The sequence below is a fragment of the Schistosoma haematobium genome, chromosome 1 (genome assembly GCF_000699445.3).
Source record: "Schistosoma haematobium chromosome 1, whole genome shotgun sequence".
NCBI lineage: Eukaryota > Metazoa > Platyhelminthes > Trematoda > Strigeidida > Schistosomatidae > Schistosoma > Schistosoma haematobium.
The window spans coordinates 43,168,947-43,191,582 of record NC_067196.1 but is presented as its reverse complement, the minus strand read 5'-3'; the positions used below and the strand labels follow the sequence as shown (position 1 = coordinate 43,191,582).

Here is a 22,636-nt window from a genome sequence, read left to right as displayed (position 1 = left end):
TCAAAACAAAGTAGTACACATAAGACTGCATCAATATCGAGTATGCACGTCGTGCTACATATCCCTTGCAACTACTAACCAGTTTGAACCAAAAGCTCCTCAGCACATCAATGACTTTCGAAACATATTTTCGAAACTCTTCGTTTCTGACTTCTGATTTGATTGGGCTGATATCCTTTGAGTATAATCGTGTTACGTGTAAAGGCTTTGTCAGCTTCCGAATAGCTGTGCCATCTTGAAGCCTTGCATGAGCTTTGAACTTACGTCTTCAAACTGATTTTATTGCCTGTCTTTGAATACGTTTCCGTGTATTTTACTTCCGGAGAGAGAGCTGTAACGTACTCCACATGGGCTCAAATAAAGTTGTTAAAGATCGAGTCAGAAGTGTTGCCGTCCAACTTCCTTCATTCGTACGCGTAGTCTGTAACATGTCTTAAATGGGTTACTTAAAACTTAGAAGTGTTGAAAGTATGTCCTCTGTTATCCGCTCAGCATAGACTATGCAAAAATGAACGTCAAAGAGACTGGATTCATACGTAGTTATTAATGATCCTAAGGTAGATATCGTCGGCTTACACATAGAATTCCGGTGAGGTTCTTTTATAGTAAGCTTCTTAGAATGTCTAGTCTTCTCACGAATGAGTCAATTAAAGGAGCACATACCTTTTCTCTAGGTAACAAGTTCCGAGAATCAATGACTCGCTGTGTAAGCCTGTACGTCATAGGTATTCTGATCGTTCACGGCGTTTGTACTCGCCTCTTATTTTCTCCGAGTCGTCGTGACTTGATAGGAATAAAAAGTGAGGGTATATCTAGTCTAAATCAATTATAAGTATTCTGTACATCGAAATAAAATCACCTCTTAATCTGCAGTTGGACAGAGTTAGGAAGTTGAGATTCTGAAGCCGCTCTTTGCATGGTAAACGCTAAAATTCTGAAATTGTAAGAACAGCTACTCCTGTACTCTTTCCAAGATATGCGAGTCACTATTTAAACAGGGGTTTGTAGACTAAATTCAGTTCTGAAGTCTGAAGCTCATTAAGTTTGTGTACACTATAGTGAACATTTTGGTATCCAACTTCGTAAATGTCCACCTTAAAGCCTGGAGGGCCCTGAATCCTTTGGCTACGACCACAGTGAGTCATGGTCTTAAGATAATGGCTAGTTCTCACCCCAATGTACATGTGAGCCTGAAAACGACGGTCACCAACTCTTCCCCTTTGCTGTTCCTGGTTATCCTTGGATCCCCACTGAGCATGCAGACTCGCTTAGCCTCGTTGGTATGCATCAGCTAATGTTTTAGACCAGCTAACCAGAATATATGGGTCCTCCTGAAGTGCACATGCATCTATATCCTCAATCGTTTCTCACCAGATTTATGCATCATCAACAGTTTCTGGGAGTTAATTTACAGTATAAAATATAAAGGACCCAGGACGGAGCCTTGGGGTAATTCATTAGGTAGTGACTTGGAGTTTATTATTTGACACCTTATCAAGTACTTTGTTGGTCTACGTTAACAACATCCACTGATTTTCCATTATCTGGAGACTTTGTGCACCTCACTCATTCTGGGAGGAGGTTCGTTGTAACTGGCAGCAGAATCCGACCCAACGATTCCCCGTGTTTCTGAGGAATAGTGGGAGCAGCCGCACTACCAAACTTAGGCGGCCGGAGAAATCGAACCAACCACCCACTGTGTCGCATCTGATCACCCTTGGTTTTTTTACTTGAAACTTACCCTATAGCTCGGGCTACAAGATGTGCATGCTTACGTATGAGAACTACAGGAGTGAAGAATTATGGTCTACTATGATAATAGTACTGCTCTAACAATAGACCTGATCCTATAAGTGTAGAGTTGTCATGATACATCTGCCTAATCTATAAGATCTTACGTGGAAGTCACATCATCGTCTACACCAACTCACTACATTGTAACAATTGCCAATACATGGTAGAGAAAGAACTTAGTCTAGAGATAGAACAATATAATTAATATGAATAGAAGATATAAGGTAGCATTCAGCAGGGACCACGCCTGCATGGCCGGGCCATGTCATACGATCAACTCCAATTAATTCAATTCATTCTTCTTGCCCTCTTCATCGTTGAGTTTTTCTCCGTGCTAAATGTTGAATGTCTATTTCACACATTGTCTCGTATTAAGGCCCAATGCCACCACAGGATTTCTCTGACATATGTAGTTCAAGTATATAGGTACATGCAAAGGGTACGCATACGCTGACGTACAGAGGAAACGTTGAGCTGCAAAAATGTTTGCTCCATGTCTAATAAAATCAGCGGTTGATCTATCAGGTCGAAGACATAGTAAAAAGAGGTGGTAGCAAATACTAAGGTGGGGCGACTAAAGACCTCTCCTGAGATAGTTTTTATGTCTATGTGTGTATCAGGAAATATTGGGGAGATAGCCATGATGTAAATGAACTTCGAATCAATATTCCCGCGTCCACTATTATTGGCCTTCTCTTAGTGTTACATGTTGAAAGTCTATTTTCCCGGTTATCTTATGTTCGGCTTCGATGATTGTAGTTGGGACCAACACCACTAAAAGTGTTCGTGTGTTACCTAGTATACATGCAAACTATACAGATCCAGGGCAATTGAAATTCATAAACATCTTAACTTTTGTTGCGTTACCATTATGCATGAAAAAGTCCGTTCTGGCTGGAACACCACACTACCGAGAGAGATCCATTTCACATTTTCCCGGGTCGTATGCCATTATCTCGACATATCGTATGGCTAAGATGCTTTTCATGCACAGGATAGCGCCGCCGCCCCTACGGTTCGCTCTGTCAACCCCACAAAGTAAAAAAAACAAACAACTATGCTTCACTTTAATACTTCTCTGGTGTTAATTGTATCTATGAAACGGCAAAGACATCAATGATTTATGTCAACCACGTTTATGAGTTCCGCCACTTTATTTGTGTGAAGTGCTTCTTTGTACTTCCCAGCGTGGTTCGATAATCGTCACAATATTGCCATATCAATTACAACTAATACTCGAATCAGTGCACTTCCTTTGGAATGTTTACGTGTTTTGTGTGATGAAATGCTTATCCGTTTTTCTCAAAGTATTTTCTCATGATTATCAGACGACAGTGAAATTAGTTTGCATCTAAGATCAGTGTTGTTAGCACATGAAAAATAGACAACTCTAATTGCTACATTGATATCTTTCATAACTTCTTCTAGGCACTATCGTTTGGACTTAACTGAATTATGTGAAAACCGGGTGTACTAAACTTAAGAGGCTAAAAATAGCATGGATATGTTGGGGGGGCTACCAATGTGCTGAAAAGCGTTTGATTCAAACTGGCTCATAAACAAAATATAAGACAACAAACGATAATGTTCTCAGACAGACAACTACAGTCTTTTAAGCGTCAAAGCATGGTCTACAGCAAAACTATCAGGACTTAACTTAGCCCCGAAACGTTTCTCCATTATTAAGTGATGGTCTATATTTAAAGGAAAACGACTATAACTAAGCTTTCTACAACTTAGTATATCATTTCAGCATGTATTGCACCTGCCAGGGGTAACGCAGTCTGACATGGTGAAAAATTACAGTCGACAAAATTCATATCATGATCTGTTATTTCGATGAAATTCATTTAATAACATGAAAAGTCCATTGAATACATGAATTCAATTATGACTTTTGCTTCCTTCTACGTCAAACGTTGTTGGTGTTATAACGTTGAATAGCGCGCACGATGTTGGGGTAACGTTTAAGCTATAAAGGCGAGGAAGATCAGTTAATGTTCTACGGAATGATTTTGTAGTTCTATAGTAGTGATAGACTACTTGATGTGAGAACACCAAAAATCCGTAAAATCCAACTGACACTCAGCAAACTGACTGAGATTCAAATATGAAATGACAGCCGCATACTACCCGTTCAAGGTCGTTGGAACGAAACGGCGGGAGACTCGGAAAGGATTTTACGTTTTAACTGCGCCACACTTTAGCTACAACAGAGGGCGGTAAGTTATGATCTTGGGGTCATCACTTTCTGCAATCTACCAGTTTCAAATTCGAACTATAAGCAGGGTACTTTCTATAATTTAGTAATCACTGGAACTTTCATGTTCAACGTGCAGAGTGATGCACTTATCGTCATTGATGATCTTTAATCATGACTATTGTCAGTAGACCTGGAGTGCAAGTTCACTACCTTTTTTACTACCTATCCCCATATTTCGTAGTTATTAGTCCATGGACTTTTTTTGGGTTTGAAGATATGTGGAAGGTAATCTGATATGAAATGAGGAGCGCTAATTAAAATGGACAGTGGTATTTCTCCTCGCTGTGTAAATTTTATTGTTTTGATCGTTTATTGCGTATCAGGACTACTGTTTTCACTTGAATTGAATTTATTTCAGTTAATGTATTCGACTAGAGCATCGTTTACTGTTTCTCAATTAGTTTATCGTCGGTACTCTTAGTACTTTTGGTCCTAACAATCTACGGTTCTCCACTTTTTGGTCATAGATCATTTTTTTGTCTTTGAGCATTGTTGTATCTCGCTCTTTTTTGGAAAGGACCCCTTTCTAATGACCGGACAGTGCAAAGAAAGCAGTTGCCAACGTGTACGGGTTGTCGTTATTCCGTTGAAAGCGGCATGCGGTGCGATGAGTGCAAAGGATGGTACCACGAAGTTTGCACAAATTTAACGCCTGCGGCTTTCAAAAGGTTCAGTAAAAAGGGCTGCGTTAGGATCAAGGAGAGTGGGAGTTCTGAACCAAAAGCTCGCATTGAGCATGACATTGTGCTGATTAAACAGCTGCTTAATCAACTCATGCCTCAAAATTTGACCGGGGTCACCTTGCTAAAGGTGTACAGACTAGGGAGTCTAGCGGACTCGAAACCAAATCATTCCAGACTGCTTAAAGTAGTATTCAGCTCTTCGAACGAACGTGACCTAATTTTACAGAATGGACACAAATTAAAGGGTTCAGGAGTCTTTATCCGAAAGGACCTACCGTTGGCAGACCGTGTTAAAAGACGGGAAGCCGAGAAAGAACTACAACTAAGGTTAGACGCTGGCGAAAAGGACCTGAAAATTGTAAATTTTCGGATTGTAAGATTTCGACAGAGAATGATGCCGAAGCCACTCTGGGTGAAGCCCAAAGGCACTTAAACAGGCTTCGGATCTGCTACACCAATGCATGAAGGTTACTTAATAAGCGATCGGAACTAGGTGTACAGGTTGACTCTACAAAGCCAGACATAATCGCAGTAACAGAAACCTGGCTGACACAGGCTATAGATAGTATAGAACTTGATTTCGAGGGCTTTACGTTAGTAAGGGCCGACAGAACACAAAAACGCAAAGGAGGGGGAGTAGCTCTATTCATTAGGAATGCTATCCCATTTGCCATTATCGATAGTGTATCCCATGAGAGTGGGACGTGTGAATGAGTTAGTTGCCGCTTGAAATCCAAGGGACAAGAGCTGCTGATTGGTTCGGTCTATCGCAGTCCAAGCTGTGAGGCAAACGAGATCCTGTTAAGCAGTCTCAATACTTGGTCCCAAAGTGGTCGATGTCTAATCCTAGGGGACTTCAATGCACCTATGGTAGACTGGGAAAATCTGCGAACTAAATCGTCGGAGAATTCTTTCGAGCAGGAACTGGTTGATGGGGTTATCACATGTGCTCTAGTGCAACATGTGAAAGAAGCGACAAGGTACGATCCGGACACTGAATCATCCTTATTAGATCTTATACTGACTCACTATGAGGATGATGTTGCGAACCTCCATCATATGCCACCCCTAGGTAAAAGTGATCACGCAGTTTTAACTTTCGACTTCCATATAACTGCCAGTCACGAGCACGCGTCAGTCCAGTCCAGACCCAACGTCTGGAAAGCCAACATACCAGACATCATGCACTCAGCATCGTTAATAGATTGGACAATAGACCCAAAGTCCTCAATTGAAACGGCCTGGGACGCATTTCGAAATTCATACTTAAAAGTTACCACACCTCACATCCCTTGGACTATACCAAAGGGGCCGAAAAACTCACCACCATGGTTCAGTAGGGAGTTCCGTATTCTTCTCCGTAAGAAAAGGAAAATGCGGGATAGATTTAGGTTACTGGGGACTGATGAGTCAAAATCTCAGTATCAAAAGGCTCGGAATACTTGTGCCTCGACCCTCCGTAAGTCTAGAAAATTGTAGGAAGGAAAACTTGTTAAGGAATCCGTAGAATGTCCTAAACGCTTGTATTCCTATATAAGCCAAAGGACAAGGAGAAAAGGAAATATTCCTGCTCTATGGGGAGACAGTACTGCTTCATCATTAGTGGAGGACGACTTTGGTAAGGCTCAAGTGTTCTCGAACTACTTTAGCAATGTATATAACATAGAAGCACCCTTCCCGTCAGTGCATACAGATTCCCCCACATATACACTGGATAGCGTGACCATTAAAGAACTCGATGTCTTTGGTCTGCTGAATAAGCTTGACATAGGTAAATCCACGGAGCCCGACGAATTACATCCTAGGCTACTGAAGGAATTATCTAACTTCGTTGCGAACCCTTTAAGTATATGCTTTAACCTATCCGTAACGCAGGGTCGTTTACCAAAAGACTGGAAAAACGCCATAGTAAGTCCTGTCTTCAAAACAGGTACGAAACACAAACCTGAGAACTACCGCCCCGTTAGCCTAACTAGTGTGGTTGTTAAAATCTTAGAAAAGATTATTCGGAAGGAGCTGTTTAAGTATCTCGATAAAAACCGGATCCTCTCGGAGAAGCAGCACGGCTTCAGAATAGGTTATTCTTGTCTCACTGGCTCGTGAAAGCTGGTGCGCTCTTAAGGACCAAAAGCTACCTGTAGACGTCGCCTTCATTGATTTCAGTAAAGCTTTTGACAAAGTTCAACACAACCGGCTGTTATATAAGCTAAGAAAAGTCGGGATTGGATAAAAGACTTCTTAGTTGGGCGTCAACAAAGAGTAAGGGTGAACTCAAAGTTATCTAGCTGAGAAACTGTGCTTAGTGGAGTGCCCCAGGGTACAGTTTTGGAGCCAGTCCTATTCCTCTTGTATGTAAATGACCTTCCTTGTCTCCTATCATCATCGGTCTTGCTATATGCTGACGATGTCAAGATATGGAAAACGATACGATGTAAGAGTGATAGCTTAGAACTTCAAAATGACCTGAAGAAGTTATCTGAATGGTCTCAAACCTGGCAGTTGCCGATAAATACTTCCAAGTGTGTTGTGATGCATATCGGTCATCAAGGTACAGATACATACACGATGAATAACACTGAGCTACCTGTCGTCCAGACATATAATGACTTAGGAGTTATCGTTAGTCAAGACTTAAAGACTACTGCACACTGCCGTGCAATAGCCGCCAAAGGTTTTAGAACCTTATGGTCAATACGTAGAGCTTTTAGTCATGTCGACGCCAAAACGTTTTTGACTTTGTATACAGTGTTCGTTCGTCCTACACTTGAGTACTGCATACAGGCGGCTAGCCCCTGCTTAAAAAAAGACAGTGAGCTTCTGGAAAAGGTTCAGAGAACGGCGACTAAGCTGATTCCCGGAATAGCGAAGCTTCCGTATGAAGTTCGATTGGCCAAGCTGAACCTTTTCCCGTTGTCATATCGCAGAACTAGAGGCGACTTGATTACAGTCTACAAATTGCTTAGTGATAAATTTGCACCTAATATGCCCTCATTTTTCTTGTCTTCCAAAACAGAGAATTTACGAGGACACCCCAAAAAAGTTCATAAGCCGTGAACAAATTACTTGTCAGCTGACTATCGACTTTCCCATCGAATCATCAACGAGTGGAATTCACTACCTCAGCACGTGGTTGAGGCTCCATCTGTCGACTCTTTCAAAAGAAAGTTGGATCAACTGAGAGACCACCATTGCCAGGACTAACACAGCCCATCAAGCCTCCTGTCCTTCCCAAACTGAAACTGGTACTCAGTCACATATTTGCCCACGATTAAATCATCCAGCTCAGGGATCAAGACTACACCAATGTGTGGAAGTTACTTGTCTTAAAGAATAAACAGCAATAAACCTAGTACTGAGTCATGAGGTGCTTCAGTAAATTCTAGTTTTCAAAAGGGGGTTAGTAGTTAGTTTGTACCTTGTCAGTGGCCAACCAGGAAGTTTCCAATCCGCATAAACTGATGTCTGGAGATTCTGGTGCTTTTCAGAGTCAGTAGGAGCCAATTGTTCGTTACTGTATGACAGGCTTTACTGCTAACACTTATTCCTGTTGCTTTTTCGCAAGATAATAGGCACGTAAAAACTAAAAGTTGTAGAAAAACGGACATATTTTGAATCAAAGGCATATGATTTAACTGGCTTACATTAGGAAGCCACAATGATGTTGAGTATTGGACACAAAATAACATTTGCGTCCCAAGAGTTAGGATGTCTGTGTGTGTCGTTATTGCTCTAGATTTATATTTGTTGATTATTCCTTGTTTATTTGTTCCCCGCTCGAATCGACAGCACTCTAAATCCCACCAAAATATTTTCGGCTCTGCAAAGGTAGAATTTTTACGAAAACACGGCACTCCGGCTCGTTTCTTAGTGTCTGAAGCTTCGTCCTTATTAATCTCATTTTGCTCTTCAACTTCTGTGGTAGGCGATTGTTTGTCTTGACTTCTCTTTGGATGTCATTTAAGCATTCTTTTTTTCGGTATTATGCCGAGGGTAGCTGACTTGCTGAAACGCTTCCTCCAATCCCTTCCCCATTAAAATAAGTCAAAACGTTTTTATCATGGTGATAAAGTATGTAATGGAGTGTCTACATAATCAGAAACTACTCAATACTTGTAAATCGTGAAAAAACATTGTGACTGTATATTCTACCTGATAGCTCTTATGACTCATATTTAGGAGGACTACAGTTTATGGAAAAAGCAATCAAATTCAACGTACCGGTTGTTGGTTTTTTATATGGAATTCATTTATTCGCATTTTGCCATTTTAACTGATGACATGTAAATACAGAGGTCAATCTTCGTATTTACAAACTACGATAGGTATTTCGGTGATAAAACTGAAGATCACTGAGGTAAATTTACAACTTAAACCTGGAACGTTCAGTGATCTAAATGATCATTTAGATCACTGAACGTTCCAGGTTTAAGTTGTAAATTTACCTCAGTGATCTTCAGTTTTATCATCGAAATACCTACCTTAGTTTGTTTATTTAGATATTTGAACACAAATATTAGTACAAAGGGACACCCCGACCGTTGTTGCTACCTTGACGTGGTGGTCGGGCTTGCCTATCGTGATGAAGCAACCGAGTTATACTGGCTGGAACAACCGTTCCTCAAGGTCCTACCATGTCAGACAGGTCGGTTGAAGAGCGGTAAAACTAAAAGCAACAAACCCAAGGTCCGAAGGCGAAGTCGTACTGCTGACTGTACAGAGGTGTGACAGCAGTAAGGTGTTTCCTTCAGACAACCAGCATGACAGCGATGCTGCCTTCCCACAAGGAGGGGTGGGGTTAGAAAAGGTCGACCCTAAAAATGCACACCTCACCTTACCTCACGGATTTCCGTCTCCGGCGGTAAGGCCCTTTGAAGAACGGAGCTAACACGTCAAAAACCTCCCACGAAAAGGCCGTGCGCGACCGGCCTCAAGCAGTTGTCCCTTGGGCACTGCGGTCACGCTCTCAGGTCACTGAGACCACCTCTAATCCAATTTCCTTTTCAGGTACCTCCAGAAAAACCCTTCCTCGGTGTGGGCAACCGGGAAGTGATAACCGCCCTCATACCTCTAACAGCACTCGAGACCACTGTATTCATAATCAACCTTCCTCTTCAATTCCTATTATTCCTCCTACATCGACTTTCCACTCTAAACTTCCTCTTTCGGCTTCCTCCTCAAGTGTCACCATAGCCAACGTTTCTAGTGCTCAAAACCCTGTCCCAGGTCTACTGAAACCTCGCTCCAAACTACACATTGGAGCCTTCAACGTACGCACTCTATGTCAAATCGGTCAGCAGGCTTCCTTGGCTAAAACCCTAGAGTCTCTTTCCATTGATGTATGCTGTGTCTCCGAAACACGCATACAGGATTCCAGTGTGGTCATTCACTTGACCTCACCTCGGCAAAACGTAGAGCCAACGAGATACACCCTCCGTGTCTCTGGTGACCCGATGGCCAGTTCTCGTAGACTGGCAGGTGTAGGCATAGCACTAAGCATGAGGGCGGAACAAGCACTGCTAGAGTGGATCCCCGTCAACAGTCGTCTATGTGCTGTTCGGTTAAACGGCTCCGTAAGAACTCGGAAGGATAGGGATACACGTCGTTGCCTTTTCGTCGTTTCTGCCTACGCTCCCACTGACTGCAGCTCAGATGATGTGAAAGATGAATTTTACAGAAAGCTTTCTGAACTTCTTCAGAAAGCTAAACGCTCAGACATAGTACTCATAGGGGGTGACTTTAATGCTCAGATAGGTAGCTTAAACCAAACAGAAAGGCATTTAGGTGGATATTTTAGCATTCCAGCACAGCGAACAGATAATGGTGACCGTCTGCTGCAACTGTGCTCAGACAATCGCTTATTTTTAGCAAACACAAATTTTAAGCATAAGAAGAGACATCGTCTAACATGGCGACCCCCTACACTAAACCAACGATGGACTCAAATAGACCATATTGCCATCAGTCATCGTTGGAGAGGGTCGGTAGAAGATTGTCGCTCATTCTGGAGTACCTGCTTGGACTCCGACCACGCCCTAATACGGGCACGCATCTGCTTGCGCCTCACTGGACGCAAAAAGCCACAGTAAAAAGACCCATTAGAACCGAACTGAGTAGCGAGGAAACCAAAAGTAGGTTCCAGGAACAACTGAGGTCACGATTAGGTAGTTCTGAAAACGAGGTTGACCCAGTTGTTGCTTGGATAGCCATACAAACAGCTGTGGAAACAGCAGTGACATCTATCAGTGATTTAAACCAAAGGGTTACAAAGAACCAATGGATTTCTTCAAAGTCTATCACACTGATGGATTCTCGCAAACTCGTCCCATCAGGTTCCGAACATGATGAAGAGCGACAACAAATCAGATCTAGGTTAAGAAAAAGTCTAAGAAACGACCGTGAGCAGTGGTGGGCGATGAAAGCAAAAGAGATGGAAAAGGCGGCGACTATAGGGAACACAAGACAGCTTTACAGACTAATAAAAGAAACTGGAATTAATAAGTCAAGCGTAAGTGAGATTATATCGGAAAAAGACGATACTCTCATCTGCTCCCAGTCCAGACGTTTAGAACGATGGGCGGAACATTTCAGAGAACAGTTCAACTGGCCTTCAGCTACTCTACAACTACCCTCCATTCCCAGACAGTGTGAATGGAACATTGAAGTAGGTCCCCCAACTCTTGCTGAAGTTCAAAAGGCTATAGTTAGTCTGAAACGAGGAAGGGCAGCTGGTCCAGATGGACTGGCTCCAGAGGTCTTTAAGGATGGTGGTCCAATTTTAGCGATTAGGTTGACTAATATTTTAGCTAGGATCTGGGAGTTAGACGTTATCCCATCTAACTGGTCACAATCACTTATCGTCCCAATATATAAGAAAGGGTCAAAATCATCCTGTGACAACCACAGAGGGATTAGTTTAACTAATATAATATCTAAAATACTAGCTTCGATAATTATCAGGCGCCTAACTAAGACTCGTGAACTGCAAACACGAGAAAATCAAGCTGGCTTCAGACGTGGTCGTGGCTGCATCGACCACATATTCACCATTCGTCAGATTCTAGAACACAGGCATACTTATCGACGTCCGACAATGGTGGTCTTTCTCGACTTAAAAGCAGCATTTGACTCGGTAGACCGCGAGATTCTGTGGCAGTGTCTGTCATTGAAAGGTGTACCTCAGAAGTACATAAACCTTGTGAAGGCTCTTTACTCGAACACTACCAGTCGCGTCAGAGCTTATGGCGAACTGTCATCTACTTTTACAACCTCAAGTGGTGTCCGTCAAGGCTGTCCACTTTCCCCATTTTTGTTTAACTTCATCATAGATCTACTGATGGAAATAACTTTCTCGTCGACTGAGTTCTCGGGTATTGATCTCCATCCAGGAGGTCCACTTATCGATTTAGAATACGCAGATGACATAGTCCTGTTTGGTGAAGACGCTGACAAAATGCAGAGTCTTCTGGTAGCACTGAGCAACAATGCTAGAATGTTTGGAATGCGCTTCTCTCCCTCGAAATGCAAGTTGTTGCTTCACGACTGGTCTGCGTCAACACCTGAACTAAGGATAGGGAGTGAAGTAGTCGAACGCGTCGACAACTTCACTTATCTTGGAAGTCTGATCAGCCCTAATGGGTTGGTGTCTGACGAAATCTCAGCACGGATTCGAAAAGCTCGCTTGGCTTTTGCCAACTTGCATCACCTTTGGCGAAGGCGAGATATCCGTCTATCAATAAAAGGACGGGTATACTGCGCGTCAGTCCGTTCTGTTTTACTTTACGGTAGCGAAACATGGCCATTAAGAGTAGAAGACACTCGTAAGCTATTAGTATTTGACCACAGATGCCTCAGAAATATTGGTGGCATCTGCTGGGATCACCGGGTAAGTAATAGTGAGGTTAGGTGCAAGGTATTAGGGAATGATGGTAAATCAGTTGATGAGGTTATGAATCTTCATCGACTGAGATGGTTGGGCCACGTGTTACGTATGCCTGAACACCGATTACCACGACCTGCAATGCTATCCGGTATTGGAGATGGTTGGAAGAAAGTTAGGGGCGGCCAAACCAAAACGTGGCATCAGTGCTTGAAGACACTAACCTCTGGTCTGAGCCATGTTAGTAGATGCAGACTACTTGGTTGGGGTCCACGTGACTTTCGTAACCAATGGTTGGAGACTCTTGGTGACATGGCTCAGAATCGATCACAATGGCGTCGGTGTATACACTCCCTGTCTTCCCTTAAACTAAGAGATTAAAATCACTTCATATCTTTCCTTCTACGAACCAATTCTTTCTTCTTGTACTATATCTCTATATGCAATCTTTCTCTAATATATTACCACCTTTGACCTAACCACTGCTGGGAATCCGGTGTTCAACTTCTTGTGCTGATGCGGTATGGCAACCTGGACCGATGCACATATGTGCCTGGTTCTACGTTGTAGCTGACTGACTGACTGACAAAGGGACACCGAATACATATGCACCACACAAGTCACTTGGTTTATGTGTGGGCTGTGGTACTGCCCAGGTGCCCAGACCGAAGTAGGTATCCTAGTAACAATTCAAGTTAATTCTCCATCGTCCTTTGTTTCCTTTAATCAGTTGAGTATGTTATCACCACCAAACATATTTTTTTCCTTCACCCTCTCAGTAATAACCACACACTTGGAAACCAAGTGAGACCTTGTTGACGGCTGAATATGACACGGCTGAAGTCTAAACGATTTGATTCTTATTTTCATTTGCAAATAATGGGTTGGATTTGAGCTTGTACATAGATCACTTTATTATACGTCTATTCGCTATGTTTACCCGTTTGTTGGTACATGTTTTTTTACCAGAATATATCGCCAATTGAGTCAGCTGTCACTATCAAACTCATATAGCATCTACCAATTCAGTACCTACAGACGAAAAGTCGACTTATTGACGGTAATAAGTGGTCGTGAGTGTCTACGATGATAATCTACATTTTCTTCCTCGCCTTATTGTGTGGAAAAGTGAGCGCATGGGATTCTGGAGAACTCCAAATGTTTGATTTAGTTGAAGAAGTCAAGGAAAATTTTTATGACTTTCTGGGGGTTTCTCATGTAAAGTTGAGTTTTATTTAATTACAATATACGCGCAGACTGCTGATATTTCTGAAATAAAACGTGCTTACCGAAAGTTATCTTCTAAACTTCATCCAGACAAGAATCCAGATGATCCTACTGCAGAACAGAAGTTCCGAAGGCTTGTAGGTATTTACGAAGTCCTTAAGAATTCGGAATTACGTGCCAAGTAAGTATATCGGAGAACATTCCCTTATTCCTTTTAGATATGATGAAGTGCTGATAAATGGTTTGCCTAGTTGGCGAACCCCAGTATTTTACTTTAGGAAGCTCCGCAAAATGTCTAACTACGAACTGTTTGGGTTGTTCTTTGGAATGGCTACCATAATTCATTATGCTACACTTTGGGGCTCAGTTTTTGAGAAGCGGCTTACTTTGGTATGAGAGTTCACTTCTATTCATACTGTTTAGGAAGATCAACTTAGCACTTCTTTAAAACGTCACAAAGCTCGTGATCGGAAGTTGGAACTAATAAACCAAGAGATATCTGACGAACTTCAAAAGATTCCCGCTCCCGGATGGTTTGATTTGCTTCCGTTCGCCATTGTCAGATGGATATATGCTATCATCACATTTATTCCTGTTTTCACTGAATTTATTAACGGAAAGATTTCTGAGAAATTACAAGAACGTCGTGAACTCAGGGAAGAAGTTCGAAGTAGGCTCTTACAAATTATTTATCTGCTTATGGGTAAATTTTGTAAAAATGGGTCTTCAACATGTGATTTACTGGGAAGTTTAATTGCATTAACGTGGCACATTAGTTGGATATTCCATCTAAGATTCTATACAGTGAGCGAAATTAAATTGTGGTTTCTAAATATCATTCTTAGTCATCTTGGTAAATGTTGAGCAAAAGTAGCAAGATATGATGATAAATGTATCTTAACTAGTGCCTTCATATCTCGTGTCCAATTGGAAGTTTATAGAACTAACATATTTCGTCAGTTGAACGCGTCGTTTGCCGTACAGCTTAATAATACCGTTCGTTGTTAATTCCAGTGTCCAACTTGTTAGTTTTAAATAGTTCAGTAGGACTGAATAGCTTACTAAAACCCACTGAAGAAAATATTTATGTTAGGTAAATGTAACGACAAATTTTTCGTCACGATTTATCACTAAACTCATTTCTAAAAGTTGAGTATTTTGACCTCTAAACCATCGTTTCTATCATTTCTAAGGAATTAAATAAACTCGTTCACGAGTCCTTGGGAATGAGCCACACTTGAAAGCTAGTGATACTACCCGGTTACCTAAACCGAAATAGGTGGGACGTGGTTCAAAACCAGAACTGTGGCTGAAAGTCGAACACCTTGACCACTGAACCATTGCTTCTATGGCATAATGTTTCTCAAGAAAACCAATATATTAATTCTCCTGACTCCCTTTTGTTATTTTAATGTGTATCAACTTAAACCGAAAAAGATCCCAGTTTTGTGTTTATCTATCTAGAGCTAGTTATATACTTCGTTTATGTCTTATCTATCTACATTTTAGTTCTTCAAGAAAAAAAAGAAAAACTTAAGGCTGATAAACAAGAACGCAAACGTCGCTTAGTACACGAACAAACAATCCTTAGAGAAGTTGTAAAGGAGTCTGGCCAATCAACTTTGAATTCAGTCCTTACAGACATTCCTAATATTGAGACTGAGAGTTCTGATGAAGATTCAAAAAGTGAAGCAAAAGATCCTGTTTATCGAGAAGTACGTCTATCTTTACTTCGTTTATAACATTTAGCAATAATTTCAAGTTTTCGATTTTGCAGCTGCATAGCGTACATTCAACGGCTTCATCCTAACGAAACTAGTTTCGATTTTCGAGAAATGATTTCGTTATATGTTGATGTATTAAACGCACAACTTTTAGTGTCCTTGTATTGATAATCGTGTTTCCAGTTGCATCTCTATTTTACCCAAGTGGGTAAGCTCATTTCAATAACATTCCACGAGTGGTTGGGTATAAATAGTTGACAGTATAATGATTGATGTACTAAAACAAGACTGATAAAAGGTTTTATCACCGTCACATTTTCTCACTATTAACAAGACTTGGTTGTTAAAATGACGGGTGAAATAGCACCCGATTGGTACCCTAAAACGATATAATCCAGCCTCGTGGTAAATAATTAGGATATCGGATTTTTATATCTTCATTAGTATTCCGTGGACTGCGTGGGTTACAAAAAGACTAGATAATAAGTATCACTTAGTTTCATGTAATAAACACCATGATATACAGATGTATGAGAAAGCATGAACATAATCAGAAGTTATAGAAAATATTACCAATGGGCACCGAATGATACCTGGTAATCACTATATAAGCAGCAAACTGAATATTTCAGATTTCATACCATATCTATTTCTGTTGGGATAGACTTGTAACTTCCTAAAGACATTGGACTATGGACTGGTAAATAAAAACAATCAACTTGGCAAAAAGTGGTCTTCCTAACTAATTTTCAACATTTTGTGACAGTCAAAGCGAAAATAAAGACGACAGTAATGCAAACATACAATAGGACCATGTCGCATTAATATCACTAGAATAATGATTCTCCTAGCACATCTCGACGTTAGAAATAGATTGGCATTAATATGATCCTTATTAAGTTTGTGGCACTTCATACCGTACCCCACGTAACCCATTAGCTGTGCCATTCCTATCTGGCCAAGTATTCTGTGACCTTGTACGACTGTGAGTATCTCTCTCCTAACTTGTTACGTTGTCTATTTTCGTTACACAATATGTCTCATATTTGCGAGTTGGCTAGTAATTGCTCCTCCACACCGCGTATGCTTATTCACTCTCGGTTTGTCTGTTCATATAATGCCTGAAATATACGTATCCGGAAGTCATCTGTAATTTGACTTTTAATATACCGTGATCCCAAACTTGTAAAGTCCACAGGTTATGTGCGAAGTCAATAGAGATATATTTTTCACTAGCATCATCAGCCAGTGGATTCAACTCGTGATTATAAACTATATCACCTGAAGTATTCAACCACTGATTTCTCATAAACATCAGACGAAAATCTTATACTTTTCAACATACTTCAAAGCTAAAGTTATACACATAACGGATTCATGCTATCTTAATTTGAACTCCATGACGCTTCTACTATCTTACTACAATTCTAACTGGCACCACGTATCATGGCGAGAGTGTAGTTATGTACGTGCATAATTATCTCACCTAACCTACTTTTAATGTTTCTGTGAACTTCATTTCATCTGTAATTTTGACTTCAGCATAACTCACTTGTTGGTTCAACTTAATTAAATATATACTTTTGTGGATACTTGTGAATGGTGCCCAACAGAAGATAGTTGATTAGCAATCTAATTGCTCCACCTTAATAGAAGTTAACTGAATACGTTGAGCAATTTTCTCAAGAATTTTAATAGGCGATCTAACTGAAAATTGAAGCATATCGTTTGGTTGGAGAATTGTTTTCTGAAATAATAAACTCGATGACCATAAGACCGTCTATCATGATTGATAATACTCGATGTCGGTAGGTTATGGATTATGCAAAACATTTTCTTCTGTAAATTAATGTCCAGCCATTGTATTTAGAATGTCTTTCTGTGGAACTAACTATTCTCAAAAATTCCAACCAAGGGTTACATTTAACCAGTTTAATTTCTCTATATTTGATTAAATCGTTCACTCGAGTAACTTTAACAATGATTGTGAATTCATTGTGATATAAGGATTTTTTTATGTCTGATTACTCTCTGCTTACTATTCTACCATTATTTGTATATTTTCTTTGTCGAATGTTTAGATAATTTTAATTTAAGATACAGAACAATGGTTTTCAATATTATATTTATCACTAAAGGTTAGTTTACCATAAATATGCTTTTGCTTTATTTTTCAGTGGTCAGAAGTGGATAGAGACAATTTAGTTCGTGCAGTAATTCGATATCCTGGAGGTGTTCCTGGGAGATGGCAACGTATCGCAGAATCTCTTGGTCGTAGTGTTCCTGATGTTATTTGTAAAGCGAAATATATGAGTAAAGAATTAATGTCTATTTCTCAAAAAAGTAGGTACTATATGTCTACTTTCTTATCAAGATTTCAACAAGTTTTCACTTGTAATAGTAATAATAGTGCTATTGCCTTTTTGTTTTTAATACAGTGATGGAATTTACACAAATTGTTTTATGAGTGAATTAACCAAGTTGATGTTCTTGTTCCTTTTGTTTAATTAATCATTATAGTAATTGACATCATAATTCTGCACAGTGGATTTTGTATTTTAATTATTATCGTATCATTCTTAACTAATAGTCACTTTCTATTTGAGCATCATGTGAAAAAGACATGTGAAACTGATTGCTGTGTCAGATTTTTTTTAAAATCAATTATTATTTGACTAACTATGATAATTAGGAGTATTTGAACTATAGTACAAACTATGAATCCCAGAAATAACGCAATTAGATCAAGATGTAGTAGATAAGCACGAATGAATGTACTGTATTTGGAATTCGAAATCAAGCATTCAACAAGTACAAAGGAATCATTAGTTCATACAAACACCACATCCCCCACAGCTCAAATGAGAATCCTAATTTCTGCAATCATTTGTATCTCTTCTCCTTAGATTAATCGTGTCTGTCTGACCGTGTATTGGATGTAGACTCTGTATGATCTAGAATATGCTCATTAATATTCAAATTAACAGCCGAAATTGGAATGGATTCAGCTGGGTCCTGGAATTGTATACAATCATCATGTCGGTTTTGTATTGAAACCACTGATATCTAGAATTTGAACCATAGATATTCCAACACTATCCTCCCCCACGAAATAATGTTGGATCTTCATATCCCTAAGTTATGAATGGTGTGACTTCATTTAAAACATATTTCTCACACTGACTGGGGTATTCATTAGAAGTGACTTCAGGATAAGAAGAAGCAACAGTTAATATGAAATCATCAGAATTATAATCAAGATCGAGTTCATTTAGTACTCGTGCTTCGCACTGATCAAGTTTCCCACAGGAAGCAAATGCATTATGAGAATAAATAATATATGATATGATATCAGGATCTAATTCTTTTGAAATATTTTCCTCAAATTTATTAAGAATGTCATCGGAGAGCGCCATTTGTTCCCTCAGGGTACTGGAGCCCATGTGCACCATTGGTTTGAAATCAGGGTTTTCCAACTCCCCTGGGCGGACTCTCCATGTCTACCAACCCGGTTAAAGCGCCGGACATTCGCCTTTCGTCCCTCTCATTTTCGTAAACAACACCCCCGCCACGAGAAGGCAATGAGTAGGACTTCCCTGGCAGAGGCTATATACGCGTGGCCATGTGAGAGCATTTCGAAAGGAAGAGTGGACTCTCCCCACTCTCAGCCGTACCAGGGCATTTGGGGCACAAAGACAGTTTAGTAAAGAAATTAATTTCAATGGTCATTGAAAACACTTTTCCTCACTTAATTATTCTTGTTTTCGAAATTGTTTGCCTATAAAACCCTATTACAAAGTAAGGGTTTACATTTTTGATCGAAGTATAAGTAATCAAGCACTACTTATATTAATTTCATGGCTAATATTTAAACTCAATTCTGAAAGATAATGTACCATATTTCTAAAGTCCGTGTATAACTGTATACAATAACAGTTAAGACTACTAAAATCAACAGTTTGTTCGTTGGTTAAAATCTTTTCACTGCCAAGTGTTCTGAATTTCATTTTCGTTTTGGGCTCTGTTTGCATGACTGTTGTAACGAAATATTGTTATTAAAAGATACATAATAGTGTGCCCTAAATCATGTTTAGTTGTGAAACGATAGTCAAGATTAACTTATAAAAGAAAACTGTCGGTATTCGAGCACTTATGCTGCTTTTTGCATTTAGTGTCGAAATTATTCCATCCATTTGCTGAAAACTACAGAAAAGAAATTAGTGCATAATATGACAAACATATGAAACCTTTGTTTAATCACAATCAAGCCAAAACCGTTTCATGTACTGTTATTTTTCTTTACGTTAACATTATTTATGTAACTGGTAACTTAATAAACATAATTTAATCATCATCTAGGCTTTGAGAAGTTAGAGACACTTGTTAACTGCCTAAACCAGTACATCATCCTGTCAGATATATGTAGCGGGTCCTATTATATTAGTTTTTATGATGAGGTTTGAATATAGTACCTGTCACTCCAAGCATCAAGAAATATATTTACCAGGTCACTTGAGTAGTTATATTCGCTAGCATAATCATTATTTTATACTTAACTCTTAATCATAAATTTATGGAAAGTATGATTTCATGTTCCATGTAAATTGCGAGCTACAATTATTATTTGAGCACAAACATTTGTACAAGAAGCCATCAAATATTAATACAACACACAATAAAAATGAAGTTGTGAAGAGAAAGGAAAGTGAGTATAATAAAAAAAGAACAGTAAATAGAAACTAGTGGATGGAAGTTAAATTGTAGTGTCGGTTGCTATGTTAAGCCCATATAACTTATTCTAGCTTCTGGATAGGCCAATTTATCCATTCTCCTTGAGTCATCTTTGAACTTTGTTAATTATTCACTTATCAACTCTGACTTTTATATGAGCGTATATGTGTGTACACTTCTTATCACATTCATCACATGTCTGTAACTTATTTTTATCTGGCTCTAAATATTGATTAACGCTTGGTCAAATGGAGTTGGCTCACACGCCTTCTCCACCACCCGCCATTTCCGCTCTCTTCTACTAGCTCCATCCCTCTCATTTCCTGTCCACATCAGTGAGTGTACAAAATACAAGTATTCAATATTCCATTCTCGTATTTGACTTATTTAATTCCGTTATTCACCAGCGCGATTTAAGTCGATGAAATATATGAGGATAGCCGACATGTGTATTTCGACGACAATCAGCGTACAGTCCAATTGGAGTCAGATATAGGGCCACTAAATAATAATAATAATAATGGGAGAAGCAGTACAGGTTGGAAAAATACAAGAAAGAATTCTTCCAATTCAAGAAGTTACTCTCTTCTTTATGAAGAAATAAATCTACAGCAGGATCTCCATTGATTTCTATTCTGAGCCATTTCTGATGATGTCTCGAGCCTTTGTGTTGCACCATCTCGAGGACTCCAACTAGGGAGTCGTGACGGACCGACAAAAGCCAGCCCTGTACAGTTTTCTTTCATACCACGACACCATGTTATACACTGACCACCTCCGCTTTTTCCAACCAGTCCCGACGTCGGCAAATAATCCACGACGTGGAATTCTCTGTGACGACATTCGTAGAACATGTCCAAGCCACCGACGTCGGTGTTTCAAGATGGTGACACCAATTGGATTATCGTCTCTGCACCCGAACACACGATGACGAACCTCTGCATTACTAATATGGTGTTGTCACTAGATGTCAGCAATCCTTCGGAGACAACGATGACCAAACACAGAGAGTCGTCTAACATCCTCAACTCGGAGAGGCCACGTTTCACAAATGTGGAGGGGAACTGCTCTCACCGACGCGTTGTAGATCCGACCTTTTACAGCCAGACTAACATCAAAGATGGTCCAGATTGGCATAAGCCACTCTGGCTTTCACTGTACTTGCATTGATCTCATCACTCACGCCACCACCAGCACTTATGCAGCTACCTAGATACACGAACTTCTCGACTACTTCTATCTGCTCACCATCCAGAGTGAGTACAGGATTAGAATCCTGTCAGTCTTGTAGAAGTACTTTGCAGTTCGAAGGTGAAAAGCACATACCGTACCTACGGATACTGATTGTCAACTGATTAAGTGCGGATTGCATAGCTTGGGCATTATGTATCGCACAGTAAGATAATATCATCCGCATACTCAAGGTCGAGAAGCCTTTCTCCAGGCAACTGATCGACACCGCCATTACTTACATCCATCAGAGCTGTTTCCAGAATGTCATCGATGGCAAAGTTGAAGAGGAATGGTGAGATTGGGTAACCCTGTCTAACCCCACTGCTTGAATGGAACAATGGAAAGAGGTGGTTGTATGCCCTCACTCTGCCTGAGATGTTTGTATATAGAGCCTTTAGGATGTTAATAAACTTCTCAGGGATACCCTTCTTCAATAGACAATCCCAGTGAACAGTCCTGTCCAACGAATCGAAAGCAGCTCTAATGTCAAAGAACATTACGATTGTTGGCCTGTGATAAGTGTGATGGTGTTCTAACATTTGACGGAGGGTGAAGATATGATCAATACATCCTCGACCAGAAAGAAACCCAGCCTGCTCCTCGCGAGTCAATCTTTCTCAGGTTTTGAACAACCTACGAAGTATGATGGAAGCCAATAGCTTGGACTCAGTTGGAAGTAGACTTATCCCCCGATAGTTGTTACAGGAACGACGTGAACCCTTCGTGAACAACACAGTCAGTTCCTTAGCCAGGAAGTCACCACCATCTTTAAAAAGAGCCAGAGGTAAGTCGTTTGGGCCCAGTGATTTGTAGTGCTTCAAGATTTGGAGTTCCTTGTGGACTTCCACCTCGTTTGGTAGATCAATCGTCACCGGCCATGGAGGGTAGGACAGTCTGACCGATGTTGCCGGAGCAGCAGGCCAGTTGAAGTGCCCTTCGAAAAATTCTGCCCATCGTCCAAGACGTCGATGAATGTTAGTGATTGGCATCCCATCATCCTCGCAGATTGTTTCGCTCACAGCAAACTTCTTGCTGCCAGTGACTCGGATGAGTTGGAAGAGCTTCCGGTAGTTACCAGATGCAGCTGCTGCTTCCAGCTCATTAG

At 40.3% G+C, this 22,636-nt stretch overlaps 1 protein-coding gene across 5 annotated transcripts in view; it reads left to right on the top strand.

Moving 5' to 3' along the window:
• The first annotated feature begins 3,775 nt into the window (after positions 1-3,775).
• RPL5_2 (60S ribosomal protein L5) overlaps positions 3,776-22,636 on the top strand; it is a 42,534-nt gene continuing 23,673 nt past the window's right edge. Inside the window, exons 1-7 of one of the 5 annotated variants that reach the window (XM_051218293.1) lie at positions 3,776-4,016; positions 13,586-13,834; positions 13,873-14,024; positions 14,062-14,233; positions 14,267-14,513; positions 15,353-15,558; positions 17,745-17,910. In XM_051218293.1, coding sequence (XP_051074141.1) covers positions 13,703-13,834; positions 13,873-14,024; positions 14,062-14,233; positions 14,267-14,513; positions 15,353-15,558; positions 17,745-17,910 — 1,075 coding nt within the window. In that variant the 5' untranslated portion in view covers positions 3,776-4,016; positions 13,586-13,702. Of the gene's footprint in view, positions 4,017-12,909; positions 14,025-14,061; positions 14,514-15,352; positions 15,559-17,744; positions 17,911-22,636 lie in introns of those variants that run through there. The other 4 variants (XM_051218296.1, XM_051218297.1, XM_051218295.1 and 1 more) reach the window with 4 other exon arrangements.